General features: G+C 37.9%; 1 protein-coding gene across 2 annotated transcripts in view; it reads right to left on the reverse strand.

The window, feature by feature from the left end:
• Positions 1–16,927: 16,927 nt before the first annotated feature.
• The window catches only part of REV3L (REV3 like, DNA directed polymerase zeta catalytic subunit), a 186,488-nt gene continuing 177,128 nt past the window's right edge, over positions 16,928–26,287 (reverse strand). For both annotated transcript variants that reach the window (XM_082669081.1, XM_082669080.1), the window contains exons 29-32: positions 25,627–25,817; positions 24,696–24,942; positions 22,256–22,465; positions 16,928–18,020 (exon numbers count right to left, since the gene is read on the reverse strand). In XM_082669081.1, coding sequence (XP_082525207.1) covers positions 17,880–18,020; positions 22,256–22,465; positions 24,696–24,942; positions 25,627–25,817 — 789 coding nt within the window. In that variant the 3' untranslated portion in view covers positions 16,928–17,879. The remainder of the gene's footprint in view (positions 18,021–22,255; positions 22,466–24,695; positions 24,943–25,626; positions 25,818–26,287) is intronic.

The following is a 26,287-nucleotide window of genomic DNA, read 5'->3' on the forward strand; positions in this document are numbered from 1 at the left end:
CAGGGCAAAGTGACATTTTGCTGCTACACCCTCCAGAACCCATAAGCTCTAGGAGGAAAAATGGCCTGAGGGAAAAACGTGATTGCAGCATGTATTCTTGTTCCCTGGTCTAGTGATGAGTCTTTGCTCCAGTGGTTTTTAAACGTAACTGCTGTTAGAATCACCTAGGAGTGTTTAAAAACTACTGATGCCAGCATTTTCACTTAAATAAGAATTTAATTGCTCTGAAGTGGAGCCTGAGTATTGATGTTTTTGGAAGTACCCCCGGTAATGTAATGTGCAGTAGAGGTTGAGAACCACTGCTTTTATCAGTGCAAAGAACTGGAACTTCTGCTAGTTAACAGTGGTTTTTAAAGGCTAATTTACAGCTTGGTTATGTCATGCTTCTTTTATGGATGCTTGAAATTCTGTGTGCTTTCTCTGAAGGAAAAATGGAGAAGAACTCTCCTATTTCCTGTTACCTCTGCTAGTGCTTGGTCAGTTAAAGGGAGTAACCAATATTGTTTGAAATTCTGCCCAAAACAAAACCAAACCTGAACCTTTTGGAGGTTGGCCTTCTAGAGAGGTTTTTGCCAGTCAGTTTTGATTTGGGGGGCTTAATGGAGTAGGGGTGATGATCTTGTAGATTTACTACATCCGGATTTAAGCCTGTTCACTGTTTACGTGGCTTTGTACAATGTAAAAGCTTGTTTGAGTAAAATATTGATATAAGTAAATACTAATACTGCTTTAAGATAAGATTTGTGTCTCATTTCATTTCATGGATGTTTAAAAGTGAGCTTGGCATCTCTCCAGAAATTAGTCAAGAATATTTCTAGATTTTGGCTTGTGAGTGCTCCAAAATGTATGTGATATAGTGTATTGGTCCCTAAAATGTGAATAGTATTTTATTTTCACTTCACATAGATATTTTAGAAATGACGTCTAATATCTTTGATGACATCTAGCATTTTTGGTCCTTCAGTTCCTCTTAAGAAGTTTATGACCTAATTGTTAAAAGTCCACCAAAGAAGCTATTACTAGCTGCATATTTTAGTTAATATTTTATTGGAATGATACTTCCCTAATTAAGAGGATTATAGATATGTCTGTTTCAGAATGGAAAGGAGATTTTAAAAATTGCACATCAGGCAGAAACTGGGATGCCTCTCCTTGCTTCCCTTCTGTACAGCACCTAGCAGCTGAAAGACTGCCTATTTTTTAACTTGTTTAAAACAACTATGGTGATAATTTGGTTAAATACTTCTAACTTGGATCATGATTCAGGTATACAGCAACTTCCCCACCCCCTTCATCCTTTACTGGAGTCTTGGGAAAGGATATTTTTTAAGGTGGGATGTTTAAGCTGAGAGAAACTAAATGATCACATTCATTCTCCCTTGTCTTATGGGAGCAGTTATAAGGGACATTCCTGGTGTCCTTATTTGACTACTACGATCTCTGCTTTCAGTGACCTAGTTTACAACTATGCACTTCACTCTGTGCAGGGATCCTCTTGTACCTTTGCCTCATGCCAGGGACTGTGAGCAAAGCTTGGCCTTTTCTGGCTCCTCATAAATAAAATCCTCTAGAAGACTTGGCATTGGGCCAGATATGATAGGATTTCAAGCATAACTGACCACAATGTCCAAGGGTCCCCAGTGTTTTCCATGAAGAAGCAGGGGCTTGGTTTATTGTTACATGCCCATTTCATCTTCCATGAACTTGATTAGGCCTGAGAGTGGCATTATTTCATTCTTTTTTATGGCTGAGCAATAGTCCATTGTATATAAGTACCACATCTTCTTCATCCATTCCTCTGTTGATGGACATTTAGGTTGCTGCCATGTCTTGGCTATTGTAAATAGTGCTGCTATGAACATTGGGGTGCTTGTATCTTTTCGAATTGGAATTTTCTCTGTATATGTGCCCAGGAGTGGGATTGCTCAGTCATACAGCAGTTCTGTTTTTAGTTTTTAAGGAACCTCCATACTATTCTTCATAGTGGTTTTACCAAGTTACATTCCCACCAGCAGTATAGGAGGGTTCCCTTTTCTCCACATCCTCTCCAGCATTTACTGTTTGTAGAGTTTTTTTTTTTTTTTTTTTTTTTTGCGGTATGCGGGCCTCTCACTGTTGTGGCCTCTCCCGTTGCGGAGCAAAGGCTCCGGATGCGCAGGCCCAGTGGCCATGGCTTACGGGCCTAGCCGCTCCGCGGCATGTAGGATCCTCCCAGACCAGGGCACGAACCCGCGTCCCCTGCATTGGCAGGTGGACTCTCAACCACTGCGCCACCAGGGAAGCCCTGTTTGTAGATTTTTTGATGATGGCCGTCCTGACTGGTGTGAGGTGATACCCCAATGTAGTTTTAATTTGCATTTCTCTGATAACTGGTGATGTTCAGCATCTTTTCATGAGCTTCTTGGCCATCTGTATGTTGTCTTTGGAGAAATATCTGTTTAGATTTTCTGCCCATTTTTTGATTGGGTTGTTTTCTTTTGACATAGAGCTGCGTGAGCTGTTTGTATATTTTGGAGATTAAACCTTTATTGGTCCCTTTGTTTGCAAATCTTTTCTCCCATTCTGTGAGTTGTCTTTTCATTTTGTTTATGGTTTCCTTTGTTGTGCTCAGTACACTACTGTTAACTACAGTCACCATGCTGTATTTTATATCCCCAGGACTTATTTATTTTATAACTGGAAGTTTTTACCTTTTGACCCCCTTCGCCCATTTTGCCTACTCCTCATCCCCCACCTCTGGCAATCACCAATCTGTTCTATGTATCTATGAGTTCAGCTTTTTTTTTTTTAGATTCCACATAAAAGTGATATTATACAGTATTTGTCTTTCTCTGAGTTAGTTCACTTAGCATAATATTGTAAGGTCCATTCACGTAGTTGCAAATGGCAGGATTTTCTTTTTTATGATTGATATTCCACCATATATACACATACACACACACATACACACATACACACACATACACGTACATACATATCACATTTTCTTTATCCATTCATCTGTTGATAGACACTTAGGTTGTTTCCATGTCTCGGTTGTTGTATGTAATGCTGCAATGAACATAGACATGCATATATCTTTTCAAGAAAGTGATTTAATTTTCTTTGAAAAATACCCAGAAGTGAAATTGCTGGATCATATGATAGTTGTATTCTATTTGAAGACACTCCATACTGTTCACCATAGTGGCTGCACCAATTTACAATTCCATCAACAGTGTACAAGTGTTCCGTTTTCTCTACATCTTTGCTTATACTTGTTATTTCATACCTTTTTGATAATAGCCATTCTAACACTGTGAGGTGATCTCTCTTTGATTTTGATTTGCATTTCCCTGATGAAGAATGATGCTGAGCACCTTTTCAAATAACTGTAGGCAATCTATGTCTTCTCTGGAAAAATGTCTATTCCCATCCCCTGCCTGTTTTTAGGTCAGATTGCCTTATTTTCCTATTTATTTATGTGAGTTCTTTATATATTTTGGATATTAAACATTTTCTCCCATTTGGTAGGTTGCCATTTTGTTTTGTTGATGGTTTCCTTTGCTGTGCAGAAACTTTTTGATATTGTCCCATTTGTTTATTTTTGCTTTTGTTGCCTTTGCTTTTGTTGTCAAATCCAGAAAATCATAGCCAAGACAGATGTCAGGATGCTTACTGCCTGTTTTCTTCTATGATTTTTATGGTTTAACGTTTTACATTCAAGTCTTTAATCCATTTTGAGTTAATTTTTGTGTATGGTGTAAAATAGTGGTCCAGTTTCATTCTTTTGCAGGTAGCTATCCAGTTTTCCCAACACCATTTATTGAAGAGACTATCCTTTTCCCATTGTATCCTCTTGACTCCTCTGTTGTAAATTAATTGATCATATATGTGTGGGTTTATTTCTGGGCTCTCTATAGGTTTCATTGATCTATGTATCTCCCCCACCCAACACCATACTGTTTTGATTACTCTAGCTCTATATATAGTTTGAAACCAGGATGCATGATGCCTCCAGCTTTGTTCTTCTTTCTCAAAATGGCTTTGGCTACCTGGGGTTTTTGTGCTTCCATACAAATTTTTAAATTGTTTATTCTATTTCTGTGAAAAATACCATTGGAATTTTGATCAGGACTGCATTGAATCTGTAGATTTCTTTGAGTAGTATGGACATTCTAACAATATTAATTATTTCAATCCATGAGCATGGAATATCTTTCCATTTATTTATGTTTTCAATTTCTTTTATCAGTGTGTGTCTTACAGTTTTCACTGTATAGGGCTTTTACCTCCTTGGTTAAATTTATTATTTATTTATTTATTCTTTTTGATGCAATTGTAAATTATAAAAAGGACTGTTGTCTTAATTTCACTTTCTGTTTGTTTTTAGTGTCTAGAAACACAGCAGTTTTTCTGTATATTGATTTTTGTATCCTGAAACTTTACTGAATTTAATGATGAGCTCTAGTAGTTTTCTGGTAGCATCTTTAGGATTTTCTATGTATAGTATCATGTCATCTACACACAGTGCAGTTTTACTTCTTCCTTTCTGATTTAGGTGCCTTTTATTTCTTTTTCTTCTCTGATTGCTGTGGTCAGGACTTCCAAAACTATGTTAAATAAAAGTGGTGACAGTGGATATCCTTGTCTTGTTCCTGATCTTAGAGGAAATGCTTTCAGCTTTTCCCCATGGCGTATGATGCTGGCTGTAGGTTTATCATATCTGGCCTTTATTATGTTGAGTTAGGTTCCCTCTATGCCCACTTTCTGGAGAATTTTTATCATAAATGGGTGTTGAATTTTGTCAGCAGCTTTTTTTGCATCTGTTGAGATGGTCATTTTTTTGTTAACTTTTTATTTATTTATTTATTTATTATTTTTTTTGTGGTACGCGGGCCTCTCACTGTTGTGGCCTCTCCCATCGCGGAGCACAGGCTCTGGACGTGGAGGCTCAGGGGCCATGGCTCACGGGCCTAGCTGCTCCGCGGCATGTGGGATCTTCCCGGACCGGAGCACGAACCCGTGTCCTCTGCATCGGCAGGCGGACTCTTAACCACTGTGCCACCAGGGAAGCCCTAACTTTTTATTTTATGTTGGAGTATAGTTGATTAACAATATTGTGTTTGTTTTAGGTATACAGCAAAGTGATTCAGTTATACATATACATGTATCTGTTCTTTTCCAAATTCTTTTCTCATTTAGGTTGTTACATAATATCGAGCAGAGTTCCCTGTGCTATACAGTAGGTCCTTGTTGGTTATCCATTTTATTTTATTTTATTTTTTAACATCTTTATTGGAGTATAATTGCTTTACAATGGTCTGTTAGTTTCTGCTTTATAACAAAGTGAATCAGTTATACATATGTTCCCATATCTCTTCCCTCTTGCATCTCCCTCCCTCCCACCCTCCCTATCCCACCCCTCTAGGTGGTCACAAAGCACCAAGCTGATCTCCCTGTGCCATGTGGCTGCTTCCCACTAGCTATCTATTCTACATTTGGTAGTGTATATATGTCCATGCACTCTCTCACTTTGTCACAGCTTACCCTTCTCCCTCCCCATATCCTCAAGTCCATTCTCTAGTAGGTCTGTGTCTTTATTCCCGTCTTGCCCCTAGGTTCTTCATGACCTTTTTTCCCCTTAGATTCCATATGTATGTGTTAGCATACAATATTTGTTTTTCTCTTTCTGACTTACTTCACTCTGTATGACAGACTCTAGGTCCATCCACCTCACTACAAAAAAATTAATTTTCATTTCTTTTTATGACTGAGTAATATTCCATTGTGTATATGTGCCACATCTTTTTTATCCATTCATCTGTTGATGGACACTTAGGTTGCTTCCATGTCCTAGCTATTGTAAATAGTGCTGCAGTGAACATTGTGGTACATGAGTCTTTTTGAATTATGGTTTTCTCAGGGTATATGCCCAGTAGTGGGATTGCTGGGTCGTATGGTAGTTCTATTTTTAGATTTTTAAGGAACCTCCATACTGTTCTCCATAGTGGCTGTATCAATTTACATTCCCACCAACAGTGCAAGAGGGTTCCCTTTTCTCCACACCCTCTCCAGCATTTATTGTTTGTAGATTTTTTGATGATGGCCATTCTGACTGGTGTGAGGTTATACCTCGTTGTAGTTTTGATTTGCATTTCTCTAATGATTAATGATGTTGAGCATTCTTTCATGTGTTTGTTGGCAATCTGTATATCTTCTTTGGAGAAATGTCTATTTAGGTCTTCTGCCCATTTTTGGATTGGGTTGTTTGTCTTTTTGATATTGAGCTACATGAGCTGCTTGTAAATTTTGGAGATTAATCCTTTGTCAGTCGCTTCATTTGCAAATATTTTCTCCCATTCTGAGGGTTGTCATTTGATCTTGTTTATGGTTTCCTTTGCTGTGCAAAGGCTTTGAAGTTTCATTAAGTCCCATTTGTTTATTTTTGTTTTTATTTCCATTTCTCTAGGAGGTGGGTCAAAAAGGATCTTGCTGTGATTTATGTCACAGAGTGTTCTGCCTATGTTTTCCTCTAAGAGTTTGATAGTGTCTGGCCTTACATTTAGGTCTTTAATCCATTTTGACTTTATTTTTGTGTATGGTGTTAGGGAGTGTTCTAATTTCATACTTTTACATGTACCTGTCCAGTTTTCCTAGCACCACTTATTGAAGAGGCTGTCTTTTCTCCACTGTATATTCTTGCCTCCTTGATGGTTATCCATTTTAAATATAGCAGTGTGTACATGTCAATCCCAAGCTCCCTAACTATCCCATCCCCCCACCCCTTCCTCCCTGGTAACCATAAGTTCATTCTTTAAGTCTGTGAGTCTGTTTCTGTTTTGTAAATAAGTTCATTTGTATCATTGTTTTCTAGATTCCTCATATAAGCGATATCACATGATATTTGTCTTCCTCTGTCTGACTTACTTCACTCAGTATGATGATCTCTAGGTCCATCCATGTTGCTGCAAATGGCATTATTTCATTCTTTTTAATGGCTGAGTAATATTGCATTGTATATATATACCACATCATCTTTACCCATTCCTCTGTCGATGGATGTTTAGGTTGTTTCCTTGTCTTAGCTATTGTAAACAGTGCTGCAATGAACACTGGGGTGCATGTATCCTTTCAGACCATGTTTTTCTCTGCATATATGCCTAGGAGTGGGATTGCAGAATCATATGATAGCTCTATTTTTAGTTTTTCAGGGAACCTCCATACTGTTCTCCATAGTGGCTGTACCAATTTACATTCCCACCAACAGTATAGGAGAGTTCTCTTTTCTCCACACCCTCTGCAGCATTTTTTGTTTGTAGATTTTTTGATGATGGCCATTCTAACCAGTGTGAGGTGATATCTCATTGTAGTTTTGATTTGCATTTTTCTTATAATTAGTGATGTTGAACATCTTTTCATTCACCTCTTGGTCATCTGTATGTCTTCTTTGGAGAAATGTCTATTTAGGTCTTCTGCCCACTTTTTGATGGGATTGTTTGCTTTTACGATATTAAGCCACATGAGCTCTTTGTAAATTTTGGAGATTAATCCCTTGTTGGTTGCATTGCTTGCAAGTATTTTCTCCCATTCTGTGTGTTATCTTTTGATTTTGTTTATGGTTTCTTTTGCTGTGCAAAAGCTTTTGAGTTTAATTAGGCCCCATTTGTTTTTATTTCCATTACTCTGGGAGACAGATCAAAAAAGATATTGCTGTGATTTATGTCAGAGAGTGTTCTGCCTATGTTTTCCTCTAAGAGTTTTATAGTATCCAGTCTTACATTTAGGTCTTTAATCCGTTTTGATTTTATTTTTGTGTATGGTGTTAAAGAGTGTTCTAATATTATTTTTTTACATGTAGCTGTCCAGTTTTCCCAGCACCATTCATTGAAGAGTCTGTCTTTCCTCCATTGTATAGTCTTGCCTACTTTGTCATAGATTAATCGACCATAGGTGCATGGGTTTATTTCTGGGCTTTCTGCCCTGTTCTGTTGATTGATTTCTGTTTTTGTGCCAGTACCATACTGTTTTGATAACTATAGCTTTGTAGTAGAGTCTGAAGTCAGGGAGCCTGATTTCTCCAGCTCTGTTTTTCTTTCTCAGGATTGCTTTGGCTATTTGGGGCCTTTTGTGTCTCCATACAAATAAAAAGTTTTTTTGTTCTAGTTCTTTGAAAAATGCCATTGGTAATTTGATAGGGATTGCATTGAATTAGATTGCCTTGGGAAGTATAGTCGTTTTGACACTATTGATTCTTCCAATCCAAGAACATGGTATATCTTTCCATCTGTTCATGTCATCTTCAGTTTCTTTCATCAGCACCTTACAGTTTTTGGAGTACAGGTCTTTTGCCTCCTTAGGTAGGTTTATTCCTAGGTGTCTTATTCTTTTTGCTGTGATGGTAAGTGGGGTTGTTTCTTGAATTTCTGATCTTTCATTGTTAGTGTATAGAAATGCAACAGATTTCTGTGTATTAGTTTTGTATCCTGCAACTTTACCAGATTCATTGATGAGCTCTAGTAGTTTTCTGGTAGTGTCTTTAGGATTTTCTGTGTATAGTATTGTGTCATCTGCACACAGTGACAGTTTTACTTCTTCTTTTCCAATTTGGATTCCTTTTATTTCTTTCTCTCCTCTGCTGTGGTTAGGACTTCCAAAACTATGTTGAATAAAAGTGGCAAGACTGGACATCCTTGTCCTGTTTCTGATTTTAGAGGAAATTGCTTTCAACTTTTTCCCATTGAGTATGATGCTGGCTGTAGATTTCTCATATCTGGCCTTTATTATGTTGAAGTATGTTCCCTCTATGCCCTCTTTCTGGAGGGTTTTTTTTTTTTTAATCATAAATGGGTGTTGAATTTTGTCAGAAGCTTTTTCTGCATCTGTTAAGATGATCATATGGTGTTTTGGGTTTTTTTAAAAATTTTTTTTGTTTTTGATGTGAACATTTTTAAAGTCTTTATTGAATTTGTTACAGTATTGCTTCTTTATTTTGTTACAATATTGCTTCTACAATATTGGTTTTTTTTATGTTTTGGTTTTTTGGCCATGAGGCATGTGGGATCTTAGCTACCTGACCAGGGATCAAACCCACACCCCCTGCATTGGAAGGCGAAGTTTTAACCACTAGACTGCCAGGGAAGTCCCGATCATATGGTTTTTATCCCTCAATTTGTTGATATGGTTTATCACACTGATTGATTTGTGGATATTGAAAAATCCTTGCATCTCTGGGATAAATCCCACTTGTCGTGGTGTATAATCATTTTAATGTATTGTTGAATTCAGTTTGCTCAAATTTTGTTGAGGACTTTTGCATTTTTTTATCGTTGACATTAGCCTGTAATTTTCTTTTTGTGTGATATCTTTGTCTGGTTTTGCTATCAGGGTGATGGTAGCCTAATAGAATGAGTTCGAAAGCACCCCTTCCTCTGAAATTTTTTGGAATAGTATGAGAAGGGTAGGTATTAACTCTTCTCTACATGTTTGGTAGAATTCACCAGTGAAGCCATCTGGTCCTGAACTTTTGTTTGTAGGGTTTTTCTTTTTTTGCTAAATTACTGATTCAGTTTTGTTAGTGGTAATTTGTTCAGTATTTTCTGTTTCTTCCTGGTGGTTCACTGTTGGGAGATTATTTGTTTCTAGGAATTTGTCCATTTATTGTAGGTTGCCCATTTTTTTGGCAGATAGTTGTTTGTAGTAGTCTCTTAACGATCCTTTGTCTTTCTGTGATGTCCATTGTAACTTCTCCTTTTTCATTTCTGATTTTATTGATTTGGGCCCTCTTTTTTTTCTTGATGAGTGTGGCTAAAGGTTTATTACTTTTGTTTGCCTTTTCAAAGAACCAGCTCTTAGTTTCATTGATTTTTTTTTCTATTTTTTTAGTCTCTATTTCATTTCTTTCTTTAAAAAATTTTTTTATTTTATGTTGGAGTATAGTTAATAACAATGCTGTGTTAGTTTCAGGTGTACAGCAAAGTGTTTCAGTTATACATATACATGTATCCATTCTTTTTCAAGTTCTTTTCCCATTTAGGTTATTACAGAATATTGAGCAGAGTTCCCTATGCTATACAGTAGGCCCTTAGTTTCAGCTTTTAGTTTCATTGATTTTTTTCTATTGTTTTTTAGTCTCTATTTCATTTATTTCTGCTCTGATCTTTATGCTTTCTTTTCTTCTATCAATTTTGGGTATTCTTTTTCTAGTTCCTTTAGGTGTAAGTTTAGGTTGTTTATTTGAGATTTTTCTTGTTTCCTTAGGTAAGCTTATATTGCTGTAAACTTCTCTTTTTGAACTGCTTTTGCTGTGTCCCGTAGATTTTGGGTCGTTTTGTTTTCATTTATCTCCAGGTATTTTTCTATTTCCTGTTTGATTTCTTCAGTGATTCATTAGTTGTTTAGTAGCATATTGTTTAGCCTCCGCCTATTTGTGGTTTTTTTGTAGTTTTTTTCTTGTAGTTGTTTTTTTAGTCTCATAGTGTTGTGGTCACAAAAAATCCTTGATATGATTTCAGTTTTCTCAAATTTAGTAAGGTTTGTTCTGTGGCCTAGCATGTGATCTATCCTGGAGAATGTTCCATGTGCATTTGAAAAGAATGTGTAGTCTGCTGCTTTTGGATGGAATCTTCTATCTGTATCTGCTAAGTGTTCCTGATATAATGCGTCATTTGAGGCCAATGTTTCCTTAGTGATTTTTTGTTTGGATGATTTGTTCATTGATGTAAGTGGGGTATTAAAGTCCCCTGCTACTATTGCGTTACTGTCAATTTCTCCCCTTATGTCCATTAATATTTGCTTTATGTATTTAAGTGCTCCTATGTTGGGTGTATATATATATATTTTTTTAAAAAAAAATTTTATTTATTTTTTGGCTGTGTTGGGTCTTCGTTGCTCTGTGCGGGCTTTTCTCTAGTTGCAGTGAGCAGGGGCTACTCTTCGTTTTGGTGCATGGGCTTCTCATTGAGGTGGCTTCTCTTGTTGCAGTGCGTGGGCTCTAGGCACACGGGCTTCAGTAGTTGCGGTGCGTGGGCTCAGTAGTAGCGGCACACAGGTTGTAGGGCATGCAGCCTTTACTAGTTGTGGCTCACAGGCTCTAGAGCGCAGGCTTAGTAGTTGTGGCCCATGGGCTTAGTTGCTCTGCAGCATGTGGGATCTCCCGCTGCGGAGCACAGGCTCTGGACACACAGGCTCAGCAGCCATGGCTCACGGGCCCAGCCGCTCCGCGGCATGTGGGATCCTCCCAGACCAGGGCACGAACCCATGTCCCCTGCATCGGCAGGTGGACTCCCAACCACTGCGCCACCAGGGAAGCCCGGCAGGCGGATTCTTAACTACTGCGCCACCAGGGAAGTTGTGGGTGTATATATATTTACAATTGTTATATCTTCTTGAATTGATCCCTTGATCACATGTAAAGTCCTTCTTTGTCTCTTGTAGAAGTCTGTTTTAAAGTCTATTTTTTCTGATATAGATATTGTTATTCAAGCTTTTTTTGATTTCCATTTGCATAGAACACCTTTTTCTATCCCCTCACTTACAGTCTTTGTGTGTCTTTAAGATATGAAGTGAATCTTTTGTAGGCAGCATATACAGGTCTTGTTTTTGTATCCATTTAGCCACTCTGTGTCTTTTGATTGGGGCATTTAGTCAATTTACATTTATGATGATTATTGATTATGTTCTTATTGCTATTTTGTTCATTGTTTTGGGGTTGTTTTTGTAGGTCTTTATTTTTCTTTCTTCTTTTGTTCTCTTGTGATTTGATGACTATCTTTAGTGTTAGATTGTAATTCCTTTCTCTGTTTTGTGTATCTTTTATAGATTTTTTTGGTTTGTGGTTACCATGAGGTAGGGGTGTGTGTGTGTGTGTGTGTATGTGAGAGAGAGAGAGAGAGAGAGTATGTATATGTGTACGATTGTTTTAAGTTGCTTATCTCTTAATTTGAAATGCGTTTTAACAACCATGCATTTGTACTCTCACAGTTATTGTTTTTGATGTCATTATTTTACATCTAATTATTTTGTGCATCCCTTAACTGCTCATTGTGGATATAGATGATTTTACTTTTGTAATGTAACCTTCCTAGTAGCTTTGTATGTCGATGATTTACTACCTTTACTGTATATTTGGCTTTACTGATGAGCCTTTTCCTTTCATAAGTTCCAAGTTTTTAGTTGTGGTCATTTCTTTTTGCTTAGAGAAGTTCCTTTAATATTCCTTGTAGTGCTGGTGTGGTGGTGCTGAACTCTTTTAGCTTTTGCTTGTCTATAAAACTTTTGATTTATCCATCAAATCTGAACAAGAGCCTTGCTGGGTATTCTTGGTTGTAGGCTTTTCCCTTTCATCACTTTAAATATATCATGCCACTTCCTTCTGGCCTGCAGAGTTTTTGCTGAAAAGCCAGCTGATAGTGTTATGGGAGTTCCCAGTATTAACTTCTTGCTTTTCCCTTTCTGCTTTTAATATTCTCTCTTTATCTTTAATTTTTGCCGTTTTTAATTACAGTGTGTCTTGGTGTGGTTCTCTTTAGGTTAATTCTGTTTGGGACTCTCTGTGCTTCCCAGATTTGAATGTCTTTTTCCTTTCCCAGGTTAGGCAAGTTTTCAGCTGTTGTGTCTTCAAATTTTTTCTCAGCTTCTTTCTCTCTCTGTTCTCCCTCTGGAATCTCCCTATAATGTGAATATTAGTGCCACGTAATGTTGTCCCAGAGGTCTCTTAAACTCTTCTCATTTCTTTTAATTATTTTTTCTTTTTTCTGTTCAGCATCAGTGATTTCCACTACTCTGTCAGCTAGCTGATTCATTCCTCTTTGTCATTTGATCTACTGTTGATTCCTGCTAGTGTTTTTCATTTTAGTTATTGTATTCTTCATCTCTGGTAGGTAGTTCTTTATATTTTCTAACTCTTTGTTGTAAACTTCTAACTTCTTGCTCTGTGCATCCATTCTTCTCCCAAGTTCTTTGATCATCTTTATGATTATTACCCTGAATTCTTTCTTGGATAGACTGCCTGTATCCACTTCACTTAGTTCTTCTTCTGGAGTTTATCTTGTTCCTTCATTTGAAATATGTTCCTCTATCACCTCATTTTCCCTAACTTAAATTTCTATGTATCTGGTAGGTTGGCTTCATTTCCTGACCTTGGAGAAGTGGCCTTTTGCAGGCGATGTCCTATGTATCCCAGCAGTGTACTCCCCTCTCATCACCAGATCTGTATGCTCTAGGGATGCCTCCTCTGTTGGCTGTGTGGCTCCTTCTGTTGTGGCAGGCTGACTGGTGTGAGCAGTCTAGTAGGCTTGGTTGGCCCCTGGTCCAGTTGGTTGCCAGGCCCTGCCTTGTGCACAGGCTACTGCCTGCTAGTTGCCAGGGTTGGGTCATGAGGTGGCTGGCTGTGGAACCCCAGGGGGCCCTGGGGCTAGTGCTGTCTCAGGGGTCAGCAGAGTCAGGGTCCAGGAGACCCCAGGCAGGGCTGGTGCCTGCCCACTAGTGGGTGAAGCCTGGTCCTGGGGCTAGTGCTGGCCTACTAGACTAACCGCTCCTTTTAAATATTCAGTTCCCACCTGTGGTCTTACATTGCTAAGCCTTCCTGAAGTTCTCTAACAGTGATCAATTCTGGCATTCTCTTTTTTATTTTTGGGTTTATCTGATGGAGGAGGAAGAGGCAAAAAATCTTTATCATCTTGAAACCAATGTCAATTATCTGTCTTTACTAATAGACTGTGATATACATGAGGACAGGGGATTACCTTGGTTTCTCTGGATGAGCAAAATGTGGGGCATATCTTAAATGCTCATTAAATATTTATTGAATGACTAATACTTTGTGTAACTATTTTGCATTCGCCACATTCCCATTCATAAAGCCTCTATTAGGGCAGGTGGCATTATCCTCAGTTTTCAAAGAATATGACTATTTTTAAACTTCTTAGTATCTGTGACCAAATTAGTTGCTTTTCCAAAGGGCTGCATTACCATGAACAATCATATGAAACCCAGGGCACAGGGTTTCCTTACTCTTAACCTATTATTTACCCCCAACCTCCCTGTCCTTCCCTCCAACAAGAAGTAAGTCAGTAAGAGACTCCCAGGCACTAAGATGGTATTTTGATTTGTCTCCCTGGTCACATTTCCTCCCCACATATATACGGAAACCTGATTTTACAAATCTGAAAGTTCCTCTACAAGATATTTTTCTTTGTAAGCCACTCTTGGAGCTGGCCAAAGTGACAAAACAGAGTTATGAGGGTGAGGAAATGAGACAGATGCTGTGGGTTTAGTGCTGTATCTTAGACTTCCTCCTCAGATCCCAAATGCTAGAAACAATCCATGACTATTTTCTTACATAAAGCTACTTATTAAGCAGAACTCCAGAGCATTAATGGTATCAGAATTCATTCACTTTTATAAAACCAAAAATGTTTAAAGGTAACATGTCTCCTCACATCAGGGGAGAGATGGGTATTTAGGGGGGTGACAATGAGTAGAGTGCAATTGGCAGACTGTCCTCCCAAGAGGTGCAGGTCTCATTGAGAGAGATCAGGACATATCCAGCCTGAAAATAGCTGCTTGTGCACTGCTGCCTTCCCTTCTTTTCCCCCTTTTCTTGGCAGAGTGCTAGTAATGTCATTTATAGCCAGGTTTATTTTTACTTTATAAAATCAAATGTGTATTTTAAGAAATACCTTTCTCAAGCTGAGAAATCAGTTTAAATCTTATCTGATAGGTGTTTAAGGAATATCCATGTGCTCAGCTATTTTTTAAAAATAAATTTATTATTTTTGGCTATGTTGGGTCTTTGTTGCTGCGCGCGGGTTTTCTCTAGTTGCGGCGAGCAGGGGCTAATCTTCGTTGTGGTGTGTGGGCTTCTCATTGTGGTGGCTTCTCTTGTTGTGGAGCACGGGCTCTAGGCTCATGGGCTTCAGAAGCTGTGGCTCGCGGGCTCTACAGCGCAGGCTCAGTAGTTGTGGCGCATAGGCTCAGTTGCTCCGTGGCATGTGGGGTCGTCCTGGACCAGGGCTCGAACCCGTGTCCCCTGCATTGGCAGGCAGATTCTTAACCACTGCGCCACCAGGGAAGCCCCCTGTGCTTCAGCTATTATGAAAACAACGGGGAGTAGATGGAAAGGTGATTATTCAGCAGCAAGATTCTACTAGTATAAAATACAGCTCTGGAAGGGCAGCATTCTTGATGGCAGGGAACGTGCTTCTTCTGAGACTAGTGAGGGCATGTCCTGTGACAACTGGCAGGGCTGAATACAGACTCTCCAGCCCTCACAGGACTACCTCCTCTAAGAATTCTTTATAACTGCTCTTCTGTTCACATTTTAATGTTTTTCCCCAATGTTTTGGCCTTCTTCACAGACACTATTAGAAAATTGAAGTTCATGTAGAATTAGTATTACATGGCTCAGCATTTGCCTTTTTTTCACTGTTGACTGGGACCTCTGTGGGAGTGAAGAGGGGAGCTAGAGTTGTAAGTAGTTTTTGTTAATACTTCACACCTAGGGAAACACATTGGTGGGAAGTGGTCAGAATGAGAGAAAATGATGTTTTAACCTTAAGGGAATGTTTAATCAGATTATTTCTTTAGCATTACTCAGAAAATGAACTTTTTTTTTTTTCTGGTCTGGGTGAAACACAAAACTTTATTAATAGCTGTTCTAAAAGGGAGGGGAAATAATTATGAAAGTATACTGAAGCTTTTTATAAAATATTTTTTGGTAAAATAGGTCCATGTTTCAGCACCCTCACTGGTGACAGTTACTGAAACAGCAGATGCATCTCATTAAAAGGCAGTTAGGCTACAGACTCTGAGGACAGAGTTAGAAGGGAGGCATTTCCCTGCACAAAAGGGAACCAGAGATATGCTAAGTGCTTAAAACTAGTTTTGAGCTTGTTTTGGGCACTAGTATTGAATAACCATTTGCTAGTTTGGCTATGTCCAATTATAAAGAGGTTAAGAATGATTATTCTGTTGAGAATATTGTGTCTAGCTACATTGATGAGAAAGATAATGTAAGTGGAAGTCCTGATAACACAGAACTTAGAAAAGGGAAAGTAATAGATAGTTCATCAATGGCCACCCATGCAAGGGTAAGAAAATTCTAATTCTAAGGACTAGCTCTAGACTCCCAAACAAAAATGATCCACAGAAGTGCCGATTTATGATGTCTCCACAGGGCTTAGGAGAAATAATGTGCAGCCATGATTTATATCTCTTTGATTACATATTTACCATATAATTTTCAGAAAACAAATCCCAATATTTGGAAGTACTGAATTCGGCAGTACCTAGACCTACTTCTGGTGCATAACCAGATGAGCTTTCTATCTTAAAGTTAATTTTTTTCTATTGAAAATATTGGCATTAACTGTTTTTTAAATATAAATATTTATTTTTGGCTGCGTTGGGTCTTCGTTGCTGTGTGCAGGCTTTCTCTAGTTGCTGTGTGGGCTTCTCATTGTGGTGGCTTCTCTTGTTGCGGAGCACAGGCTCTAGGTGCATGGGCTTCAGTAGTTGTGGCACGCAGGTTTAGTTGCTCCATAGCATGTGGGATCTTCCCGGACGAGGGCTTGAACCCGTGTCTCCTGCTTTGGCAGGCAGATTCTTAACTACTGTGCCACCAGGGAAGTCCTGGCATTAAGTTTTAAAAAAGTACTAAGAAAATTTTTGCTTTCCCGTTGTAAAGTCTTGGCTTCAAAATTAAGTATTATCTAAATGAATATGAACATGGATGAGAGCTAAACGTTTCCTAGACTACTTGCTCCCGTTTAAAAAAAAATCTTAAAGTTTTGGTTAGGGAATTGCAACATCAATTAGTATATAACGAGTTAAATTTACCTCATTAAAATTCAGAGAGGGTAGGGAGGATGTAACTAATGTAGGCTTATAAAACAGAAGATCATTCTATTTACAGCAAGATAAAACCACACTGCTGTATTTTGTAGTTTATTCAGTTTTAATATGGTTTCCATTATTAACTTTTAAAACAATGATTTCCAGTTTAGAAAACAATGCACTGACCACATAATTCCTTTTTTATTTTATACAGTTATACAAATATTCTAAATACGCATTTTGTGTTCAAGATGATGGCAAATAAGATTAACTGTACAGTACATAAGGAAAGAAAATATTTTAAGCATATTTAGAAGCAATAGAAATGTCTATACAAAACAAGCAAAAATGGAATAAAATTTTTTATTTTTAAAGTATTGCAACAGGCCCACAGGTTTGTAACAAAAAAGTCTTTGCACAGTTCCTCACAATGCCCCATTAATAGCTAAAGCAAGACAGCGGTTTTAGAAAATAAGTTTCAAAATGCTACACATGGTACTATTGTTTGCACAGTTTGATCAAAATAACAACTCTACTCTGAGTCAAGCAAAACCTAGAGGAAATATACCAAACAACTTGAAAATCATTTGTATAAAATTCATTGCACATTATTTTACTTAGTTTGAAAAGTAAAAAAGTGTATTTACAAAATATTTCGCAGTCAAAATTATGAAGTGAATGGATATAACACGTCTTGATACAGACAGGTCAAGGAAAACACGAATGTTTTTTTAAAGAGGTTTTCAGTGCTCCTTCCACAGGGAAGTAAACATGATCTACTCAAATGGATTTACAAGATGTTATGCATACCGTAGCAAATTCGACACCTGCATTATAAAACAATGTTGAAAAGGCAAAAGGATGAGGGGTTTGTACACTGGAAGAAGTGAGCTATTCAGAGATCAACAAGTACAATTTTTAACTCAGCATAAAAGTCTTCATAGTCTTCAGATAATAGACAATGAACACACTTGACTCGATGAAAGTTGAAAAAGCACCATGCACAACAGTTTAGTGGTAAACACTGAAAAAAATAGCACCTGGAATTCTGTGATATTGACAATTTAAAACTGGTCTAGTAATTGCCGGAGATATGGTGCCTTGGATAATTCTCTATTTACTCGGGAGAGTTTGTAAAGTACTGGGCAGTTCAGAGAAACACACGGGATATGTCGATCAAGGCAACCTGTACAGTTCTTGCATATCTGAAAGTACAAGAGGAGTACATCAAATAATAGGAAAGTTTCTATCTAGATGTAACAACTTTTATAATCCCTCCTTTATGACCCACCACAGATTACAGGCAGACATATGGCACATATTACAGAAAGTTTCATTAATTTTCATTTCTTTGAAGCATAGCCAACCCTAAGTTGACACATTTCTAAAGGATATTATTTCACAAACCACAGAGCACAAAATTCCCTAAGGATTCATTTCATCCCAAAGATCAACTTTCATTTATGGTAGAATCCTATTATATTAACATACACATAATAGGCTACCCAATTACCATTCAAAGACTGTCTCTTAAATGCGCTTATGTACACTATTCTTTCAAGTTACTTATATTAAACATTTTGTATGCCAATCATAAAAATGTTACCCACTTTCTTATTTCAGAAGAGAAAATGCCAGTATGGAAAAAAAAAAATCAAAGCATGTGAATTTGAAAGTAGTAGTGCAGACCAGTAGTTTCAACCCTGGCTTACGTACATGAGCCTAAAAATAGACTAATGCCTCAGCCCCATCCCAGACCAATGAATCAGGATCTATGGGCATAAGAGCCTAAGAATCTGTACATTTTAGGGTTCTCAGTTGATTCTAATGTATGATGAGATCTGATCTAAAGGAAAATAATAAATCATAAGGCAGTTTTTAAAGAGAAGCATTATAATGTCTTACCCAGTGATCAGATTTTAATATGTAAAGTCTGAAGTTATACATACAGTTTAAAAAATTGATAAAACATGAAAAACGTTAAAGGCTACTAGTGAGGGCCCCAAGGGTCAAGAAAATATATGCTGATTTTTTATGTGAATAGTGTATCCAAGTGATTAAAAAAAGGGATAGCAAATAGCAGCTACCATACTAACCTTTTAAGAGAGAAATCAGATCTGCTCCACTTAATTCTCTGATCTGTATCTAACAGCTTCTGTTTTAAAGGTCTCACAGGGCAAACAATTTTTGTTCTTTGGGCCAGTATCTTCCAGTCAATTGAAAGGCCCTTTTTCTGAGCACGCTGGTTGCTGTACCAGTATTATGATACTGCCACAAGCAAACTACTGAGAGCCCTGTGCTTCAGCATGCTCTCTTGAAAAGTAAGTGTGCTGCTGTTCTACTTTGAAGACTTTCACTAATTAGATCTCTGCCAGGAGACTCAAACCTACTCCCAAATATGGAATGTCTGCACTGCAGCTCTATGTACTGCAGCTACGTTCAGGTGCCAGGACAAACTGATAAATATTTATGCACTTGCTGTGCTTGCCTGATAAATAAACCAGGATGGAATTACTTGCCTCACTAAATTTAACTCAATGTTTAGTTTCAAGATCCTTTACTGGTGATTTAAACCCCGAGCAGCTTACGTTTAAAACTTTAAACACCACAACCTGGAAACTTACATTTTAGCAAACGTAAAACAAAAACTGCTTTAATATTTAATGATTCTTTTTGCTATCCTTTGGCTTACTTTCTTGTTTTTTAAAAATTTTCAGTCAGATGCTTAAGTTCATTTTTTATTAAAAGTGTTTAAGTTGATGAATTTTTCTTTGAGATCTGCTATGGTTGTCTAGAATTTATATGTGTTGTTTGTTTAACAGGGAGTGTTAAAATTTCCAAGTAGAAGGATCATTTTGTTTTCTGAGTTTATAATTAACTTACTAGCTTTATAGAATTGTATTGATAAAATGCTTGTAATATTTCAACTTTCTGAAGTTTATTAAGGTTTTCTTTATAGACTAAAATATGTTCAATTTTTTAACATTCCATAACACTTGAAAAGAAGGTGTAGTCTCTAATGTTGGATAAGGTCTATCTTATAATGTTGTGTAGATCTTTAATAATTGTACTGATTTCTGATCCTTGACTGGTCTTGGGCTGAGAGGTGTATCAAATCTATTACTAATGTTTCTGACAATTTCTCATTTTATCTCCTGTAATTTCTGCTTTATGAAAATTCCTACAGATTATTTAGTGCACAGGAGACACACATTTTAATCCTCTTAGGAAAAAAACAATCCTAAAGTTAAAATATCCCTTTAAAGATGATGAACCATCCTTATTTTAAACAGCGTTACTTTTAAAACTGCATTTTTATAAGAAATAAGACCTAATATTGAAGGAAGGTTGTGGTTAAATTGATGGCACCAACTAGCATAGTGCATGTTGCTGGGGACAGAAGACAGTAAGGTCCAGGGAAGAGGCCACTCACAGCCTCTGACGTCAGTGGAGCTCTGGAGGTCCTGCCCATGTTTGCACCTTGTACTAGATGCCAACTAGGGAATTTTCTATGAGGGCTGGTTGCTGCCATTGGGGTAGTAACCTAAAAAAAACAGAAGCTGGGGTCACCCAGTGACTAGTGGTTGTACTAACCAGAACCACTAGTACAAAGTGGTACAAAAACTGGGACAGAGTGGCTGCAAATTGCTTGGCAATCACTCCAATGACTTACTGCTGCTTTAACTGTGCATTCAGCAAGAAGCTGTTTCTTCATTTAATACATGTGTACGACCCACCATGGGCTGGACTCCGTGCTAGGCACAGCCAACTCAGCAAGGGAAGGGCAGGGCCTCTGCCCTCACTGGGCTCACTTTCTCTTCGGTGGGGAAGCTCGAGCTAGTGTTGAGAATGGACAGGATGGCGGGGGATCAGGGTAGGAGGCTGTTGCAGGAGTCTGGGGAGAGATAATGGTGGTTGGACTAGGATGGTAACATAAGGGAAGGAGAAAGTGAGCGTACTTAACAACTATTTAGGAGAGGGAAAAGCCACTTTATCATTTCAGTAAGCTAGGCTTCTGTGGTTGCATCAAAATAATCATACCTTGAGATCTTACTGTCCTTAATGAAATCTGTTTAATGCATTCTGGATGACTGGCTATACACTATACAACTTAAGAGTTTTCTGCCAGTGCAGAATAGCAGCTAGAATGGTGCAGAAGAAACAGTGTCTACTTTACCAGTCCTTAATCATCCTTCTATTCTAAGAGCCTAGTCTCTCAAGAGATGGTTTCTCTCCCTTTTCAACTGTGTGGCAGCTAGGTTGTCCTCCTAGGAGGTTGTGGATACTCTGACTTGGTTCAGAAGCCTTTTTACCTTGAGGGGCATGGTGTAGAACCTGGCCTTTACATAGATGGTTGGATTACATTAGGCATATGAACAGACGAGCTGCCAGGAGTGGTCGTTTAGAATTCACAATGATAGAGCTAGATAGGACCTAGGAAAGAGCATCAACCCACATTCTGAGAAAACTGGGGCCAGAGGACATGGCCAGTACTATGAAGTCCAGACTGGAATCCTGATGTTCTTACTATCAGCTTGATTCATTTTCCACTATATCACACTGCCTTTCAATTATCTGGTTGGTTTTAAAACACTCCAATAATAACCTTATATATTGCTCTTCTAAAGACAAAACAAACAAACTCCACCTCAAAATTGTTATTCTCTCGCCTGAAAGCTAAAATTGCAACTTGAAACATGATGCTATAAGAAGATATAATCAGTCCTTTAAGAAATATACTACTTTAAAAAAATGTGCTATAATATTTTTTCCTTTAGATTTAATTTTCTAACTTATTTCAAGAGATTCCTATTGTTTATTTCTGCTGGAATTCCACATTTGAAAAATTATCTCTGCATTTTATGTCTGTATTTTATGTCTGTATCCCGTCTCGGCTGCTTATTACCAGTGGAACATGGGGCAAATTACTTAATCCCTCTGTGTCAGTTTACTCATCTGTAAGAGGGCCTAGAACAGCCAGCCTCTGGCAGATAGGAAGATTAAATCATGTTAACTGTTAATTTTCTATCTTGACTCTCAGAATTGCAAACCTTCCAAGTTTACTAGCAATTCTCTAGGAAAACCAGATTTTTATGAGAATGGTAAGTAGATATGGTAGACAAAGCAATTAGTACTTTTCTTTCTTTTTTAGAAATACTATTATAAAAGAAATTGGGTGGCTGGACATTGTAGTTCTATGGTTCTAATAAACATAATACACTATTCTATAAAAACAAAAACTAAATTATAAAACAAATTTAGCCATTTTTAATAGTTTAGTTCAATTATGATATTTTTAGGAAGTTTATTAACTTAGAATCCTTATTCCACTTTCACACCAGAGTTTCACACCTTACACTACACCTCCCTCAAGAGTTGACTACATTTCCCTGAAGAATCAGATTGCTTGGGATTCTGGGTCTTTTGAACAAGGTTGTACCTTTACAAGTTGCTCCTGCTGACGTTCCAACTCTCGAATTTCTTGGTTAAGGATGACTGCAACATGCTGAGGTTGGCTGCGACAGTTACTACAGATGCCGTGCTGAGTCAGGTCATCACACACAGGGCAGTGTAAGGTAGTGAAGTATTGTGAGATAGTGCCTTTCCGCCCTTCAGGTTCACTTCGAGAGGAGCTGGTGGCTTTCTGGATCTATAAAAACAACAGTTCAGAAAAATATCAATTCAGAAATAAGTCTGAGCCAGCTTCATAGCAGAGTGGCTATTCTCATGCTAATTACAGGTTTACTAAGGCATTATTTCATTTGTTCAACAAATACTGAATAGCTACTATATGTCAGGCACTGTTCTAGACAATGGGGCTATAGAAAAGAACAAAGTCGTTCCTTTACACTTTAATATCATCAGATAATATTGTTTTGTTTTCGTTTTTTGGGAAAAAAAAAGTCTCAAGAGGCACAAACTTCCAGTTATAAAATAAGTAAGTCATTGGGATATAATATACAGAATAGGAAATATAGTCACTAATATTATAATAAATTTAAATGGTAACAGATAACTAGACTTTATCATGGTGATCATCTCAATGTATATAAATGTCAAACCACTATGTCGTACACTTGAAACTAATACCAGATTGTATGTCAATTATACTTCAATAAAAAAGAAAAATAGTCTCCTGTCACTTGGTTTTTTTTTTTTTTTTTAATTTATTTATTTTTGGCTGTGTTGGGTCTTTGTTGCTGCGCACGGGCTTTCTCTAGTTGTGGTGAGCGGGGGCTACTCTTCGTTGCAGTGCGTGGGCTTCTTACTGCGGTGGCTTCTCTTGTTGTGGAGCACAGGCTCTAGGTGCTCAGGCTTCAGTAGTTGTGGTGCATGGGCTTGGTTGCTCCGCAGCATGTGGGATCTTCCCGGACCAGGGATCAAACCCATGTCCCGTGCATTGGCAGGCGGATTCTCAACCACTGCGCCACCAGGGAAATCCCTGTCACTCAGTTTTCTGGTTGAGATATGTAGATGTATGAGATCATATGGGGGCGTGGAGATCACAGAGGACAGAGGAAGAAATCCAGGTTAAGAGTAGATACTGTTTAAGGCTGCGCAATTTGGGCCATGGCAGCAAGGTAAGTGGAAGGTTAAAAATAACTTGTTAGGCAGTAAGGTGCAAAATTCAAGTAAAAGTAAACCTGGAACATTTCAAATGAAATTAGATACATGTTCCCTAATCATTCCTCATTTGAAGTAATACTGGTTTCAGAGATGTCTTCTGATACTCTTTTTCACACTGAAATAACATCATCTTACAATCATACCCTTGGTGTACTCCCTTGCTGTCTTATAAGTCACTCTGCATAAAAGTTATTAGGTCAGCCTTTTATAAATGCCATTGTTTTAACATTCTTGCTGGTGATGAAATGAAAAATAGTAATAGCTTTGTGGCATAGAGCCAAGACACAGCATTACAGATGTTGGCCAGCACAGATTCTCTGAAGCACAGCTTCAACCTCAGTTTCCCAGCTTATTCTTTTCCTTGAGGCCTTAAGTGCTCACTGAGAAAGTAAAAATAATTTAATTATCAACTTTTATCAGTTTTCCTGCATACCCTCAGCCTTTCATAGTCTGAGCAAATGACAGCAGATCTAATTCTAAACATCAGATAACAACTGCTACTCTCCTAGAGTAATGTATCCCAGATTATTACAGAACCACAAATCGTTCCTTCAGGCTTCTAATGGGTAAACTAAGAAAAAAAGAGTTCAAGCAAAACTCCCTTTGGTAAGATTCCACATTGCATGTTTTACTTTAGTAAAGTGCTATTTTAACATTATTTCCTTAGTCTGGTTTCTGCAGGAATATGTCTAGCTACTACATCCTATACATTTCTTAAACACCCATTTTGAAGGGATTTTTCTGCTCTCCTTTGTTCAATTTTTTTTTTTTTTTTTGTGGTACGCGGGCCTCTCACTGTTGTGGCCTCTCCTGTTGCGGAGCACAGGCTCCGGACACGCAGGCTCAGCAGCCATAGCTCACGGGCCCAGCTGCTCCGCAGCATGTGGGATCTTCCCGGACCGGGGCACAAACCCGCGTCCCCTGCATTGGCAGGTGGACTCTCAACCACTGCACCACCAGGGAAGCCCCTCCTTTGTTTACTTTTTATTAGCTGCTTTGAGTTATTTTATAGTTAAGTGTTTACCATTGATGTAGTTTTGGATTTAATCTTCTATAATTTGGCCAATCTGACAGAAGCTGGGAAGGTGTTTGTAGAAAACTAAACCAGAAAAATGTAGCACCTTTGTTGGTATAGGATAATAAAGCATTTGCTTTGCTCTGATAGCATGTAAATAAAATCTTTAGCTCTACTGAAAATTGTAAGTGAATTCTCTCTTTAGAGTCACAGCACAGGTACTATTTAGTAGGCTTACCCTTGGTAATTCATGATACCAGTTGAAGACATCAATACCAATAAGTGAGAAGATTCTTGCCAGGGGTGGAAGGATTTGCTTGGTGATATAGTAAGTGGCATTCAGTCTCAGAGTCGGGTCCTGCAGGACTTCCACTGGGCGCCTTACCAGCTGGATAAGTGGTACTCCAGGGGTCCCATAAATGATGACATATGGCACTCGTTCCCCAACTCGAGGCTCAGAGCGCCGATCATAAGTAAGCATTTTCCTATTTAAATCCAAATAAAATAGTCACTCAAAGACTGTCATGGAAGGCATCTTTCCAGAAAATTAAATGAGAATTAAACAATAATGAAACCATGAGAAATCAACAAGGGGAACCTTCAAGTAACTTTTTTGACAACTGTATACACTTCACTTAGTTGGCACCAAGTGGATATGCTGTGAGAGTTTAATAAAACTTACTCTGTAAATTACTGTTACATGGAGAACAATATGAGTTGGCAGATATCAACTACCTTAAATTGTTTTCTATCCCCTAAGACTAAGAATTAACTATTGTAAATCTAATAATGGAGGATAAAATTTAGCTGATTAGGTGATCTGATTCTAGAATGATACCATCTCAGTGCTTTGGTAAATGAAAATTAAGGACTACCTAGTGATTCTGATATGGGGAAAACAATCAATTCCCGCTCTGTATCAGATTACAATTTCACTAAATTTAGTTTCTGCAGGGAAGGCCAGAAGAGGAGCTCTTTCTTCTTCTTTAGAACTTGCAACGTATGGGGGTCACCCACTCACTTTAGTAAGGCTTCACATGGGCAGGGGAATAGACAATTGTGTATCTGTGCCTGCAGACTGGGTGTCTATTAATCTACTCCAAACCATTCCAAATCCCAGGACTACACTTACTAGGTATTGGGGGTTGTGCTGTTGTGCACATCATTACCTTGTAAGTTCCAGGGCTGGCACACACGCGCCAGGTTTGTAAGAGGCACTTCCTCTGTATTCCTTTGCAAAGATAAAATCTTGTATGCTGGCCTTTCCTTCCAGAAGCTTCATACATTGTCGTTGAACATACTGTTTAATTAAACTTATATCTCTTGTTTCAAATAGCAGCTTCAGAGAACGCTCAAGTATCTTTAAAAAAAAATGGATATGCTCATAAGGAAAAAATATCCCCCAATATATTTCATCATTGCTGTTATACTTTCAATTACGTTAATTACTGAAACTTGCTGATCTGTCTGAACAATCTGCTATTTACAATGACTAGATAATAAAAATTATTGAAACTGGAAAATATTTTGGAGACTTTATTTAACTTGCGATTTCTAAAAATAGAGTATTATGTAGTTTGAGGAAAATCATATTGGGATGACATGCAGATGAAACATTTGCTGTGTGTGATGAGCAACACGAAACATTTAAGTTGTCTTAAATAGCCAAGAACACTCCAGGCACAAAAAGCCAGACATCATTTCATGTATTAACCCTATTATAGAAAGGGCTGGATTCAGGTGGACAGAGAGAAGTTTAAACATAACCAAGCAGTGAAATAAAGTTAAACATCACCAAGCAGTGAAATAAAGTCAGTCTTTTTGCCTTTT

The sequence above is a fragment of the Grampus griseus genome (genome assembly GCF_964374135.1).
Source record: "Grampus griseus genome assembly, chromosome: 13".
NCBI classification, from domain to species: Eukaryota; Metazoa; Chordata; class Mammalia; order Artiodactyla; family Delphinidae; genus Grampus; species Grampus griseus.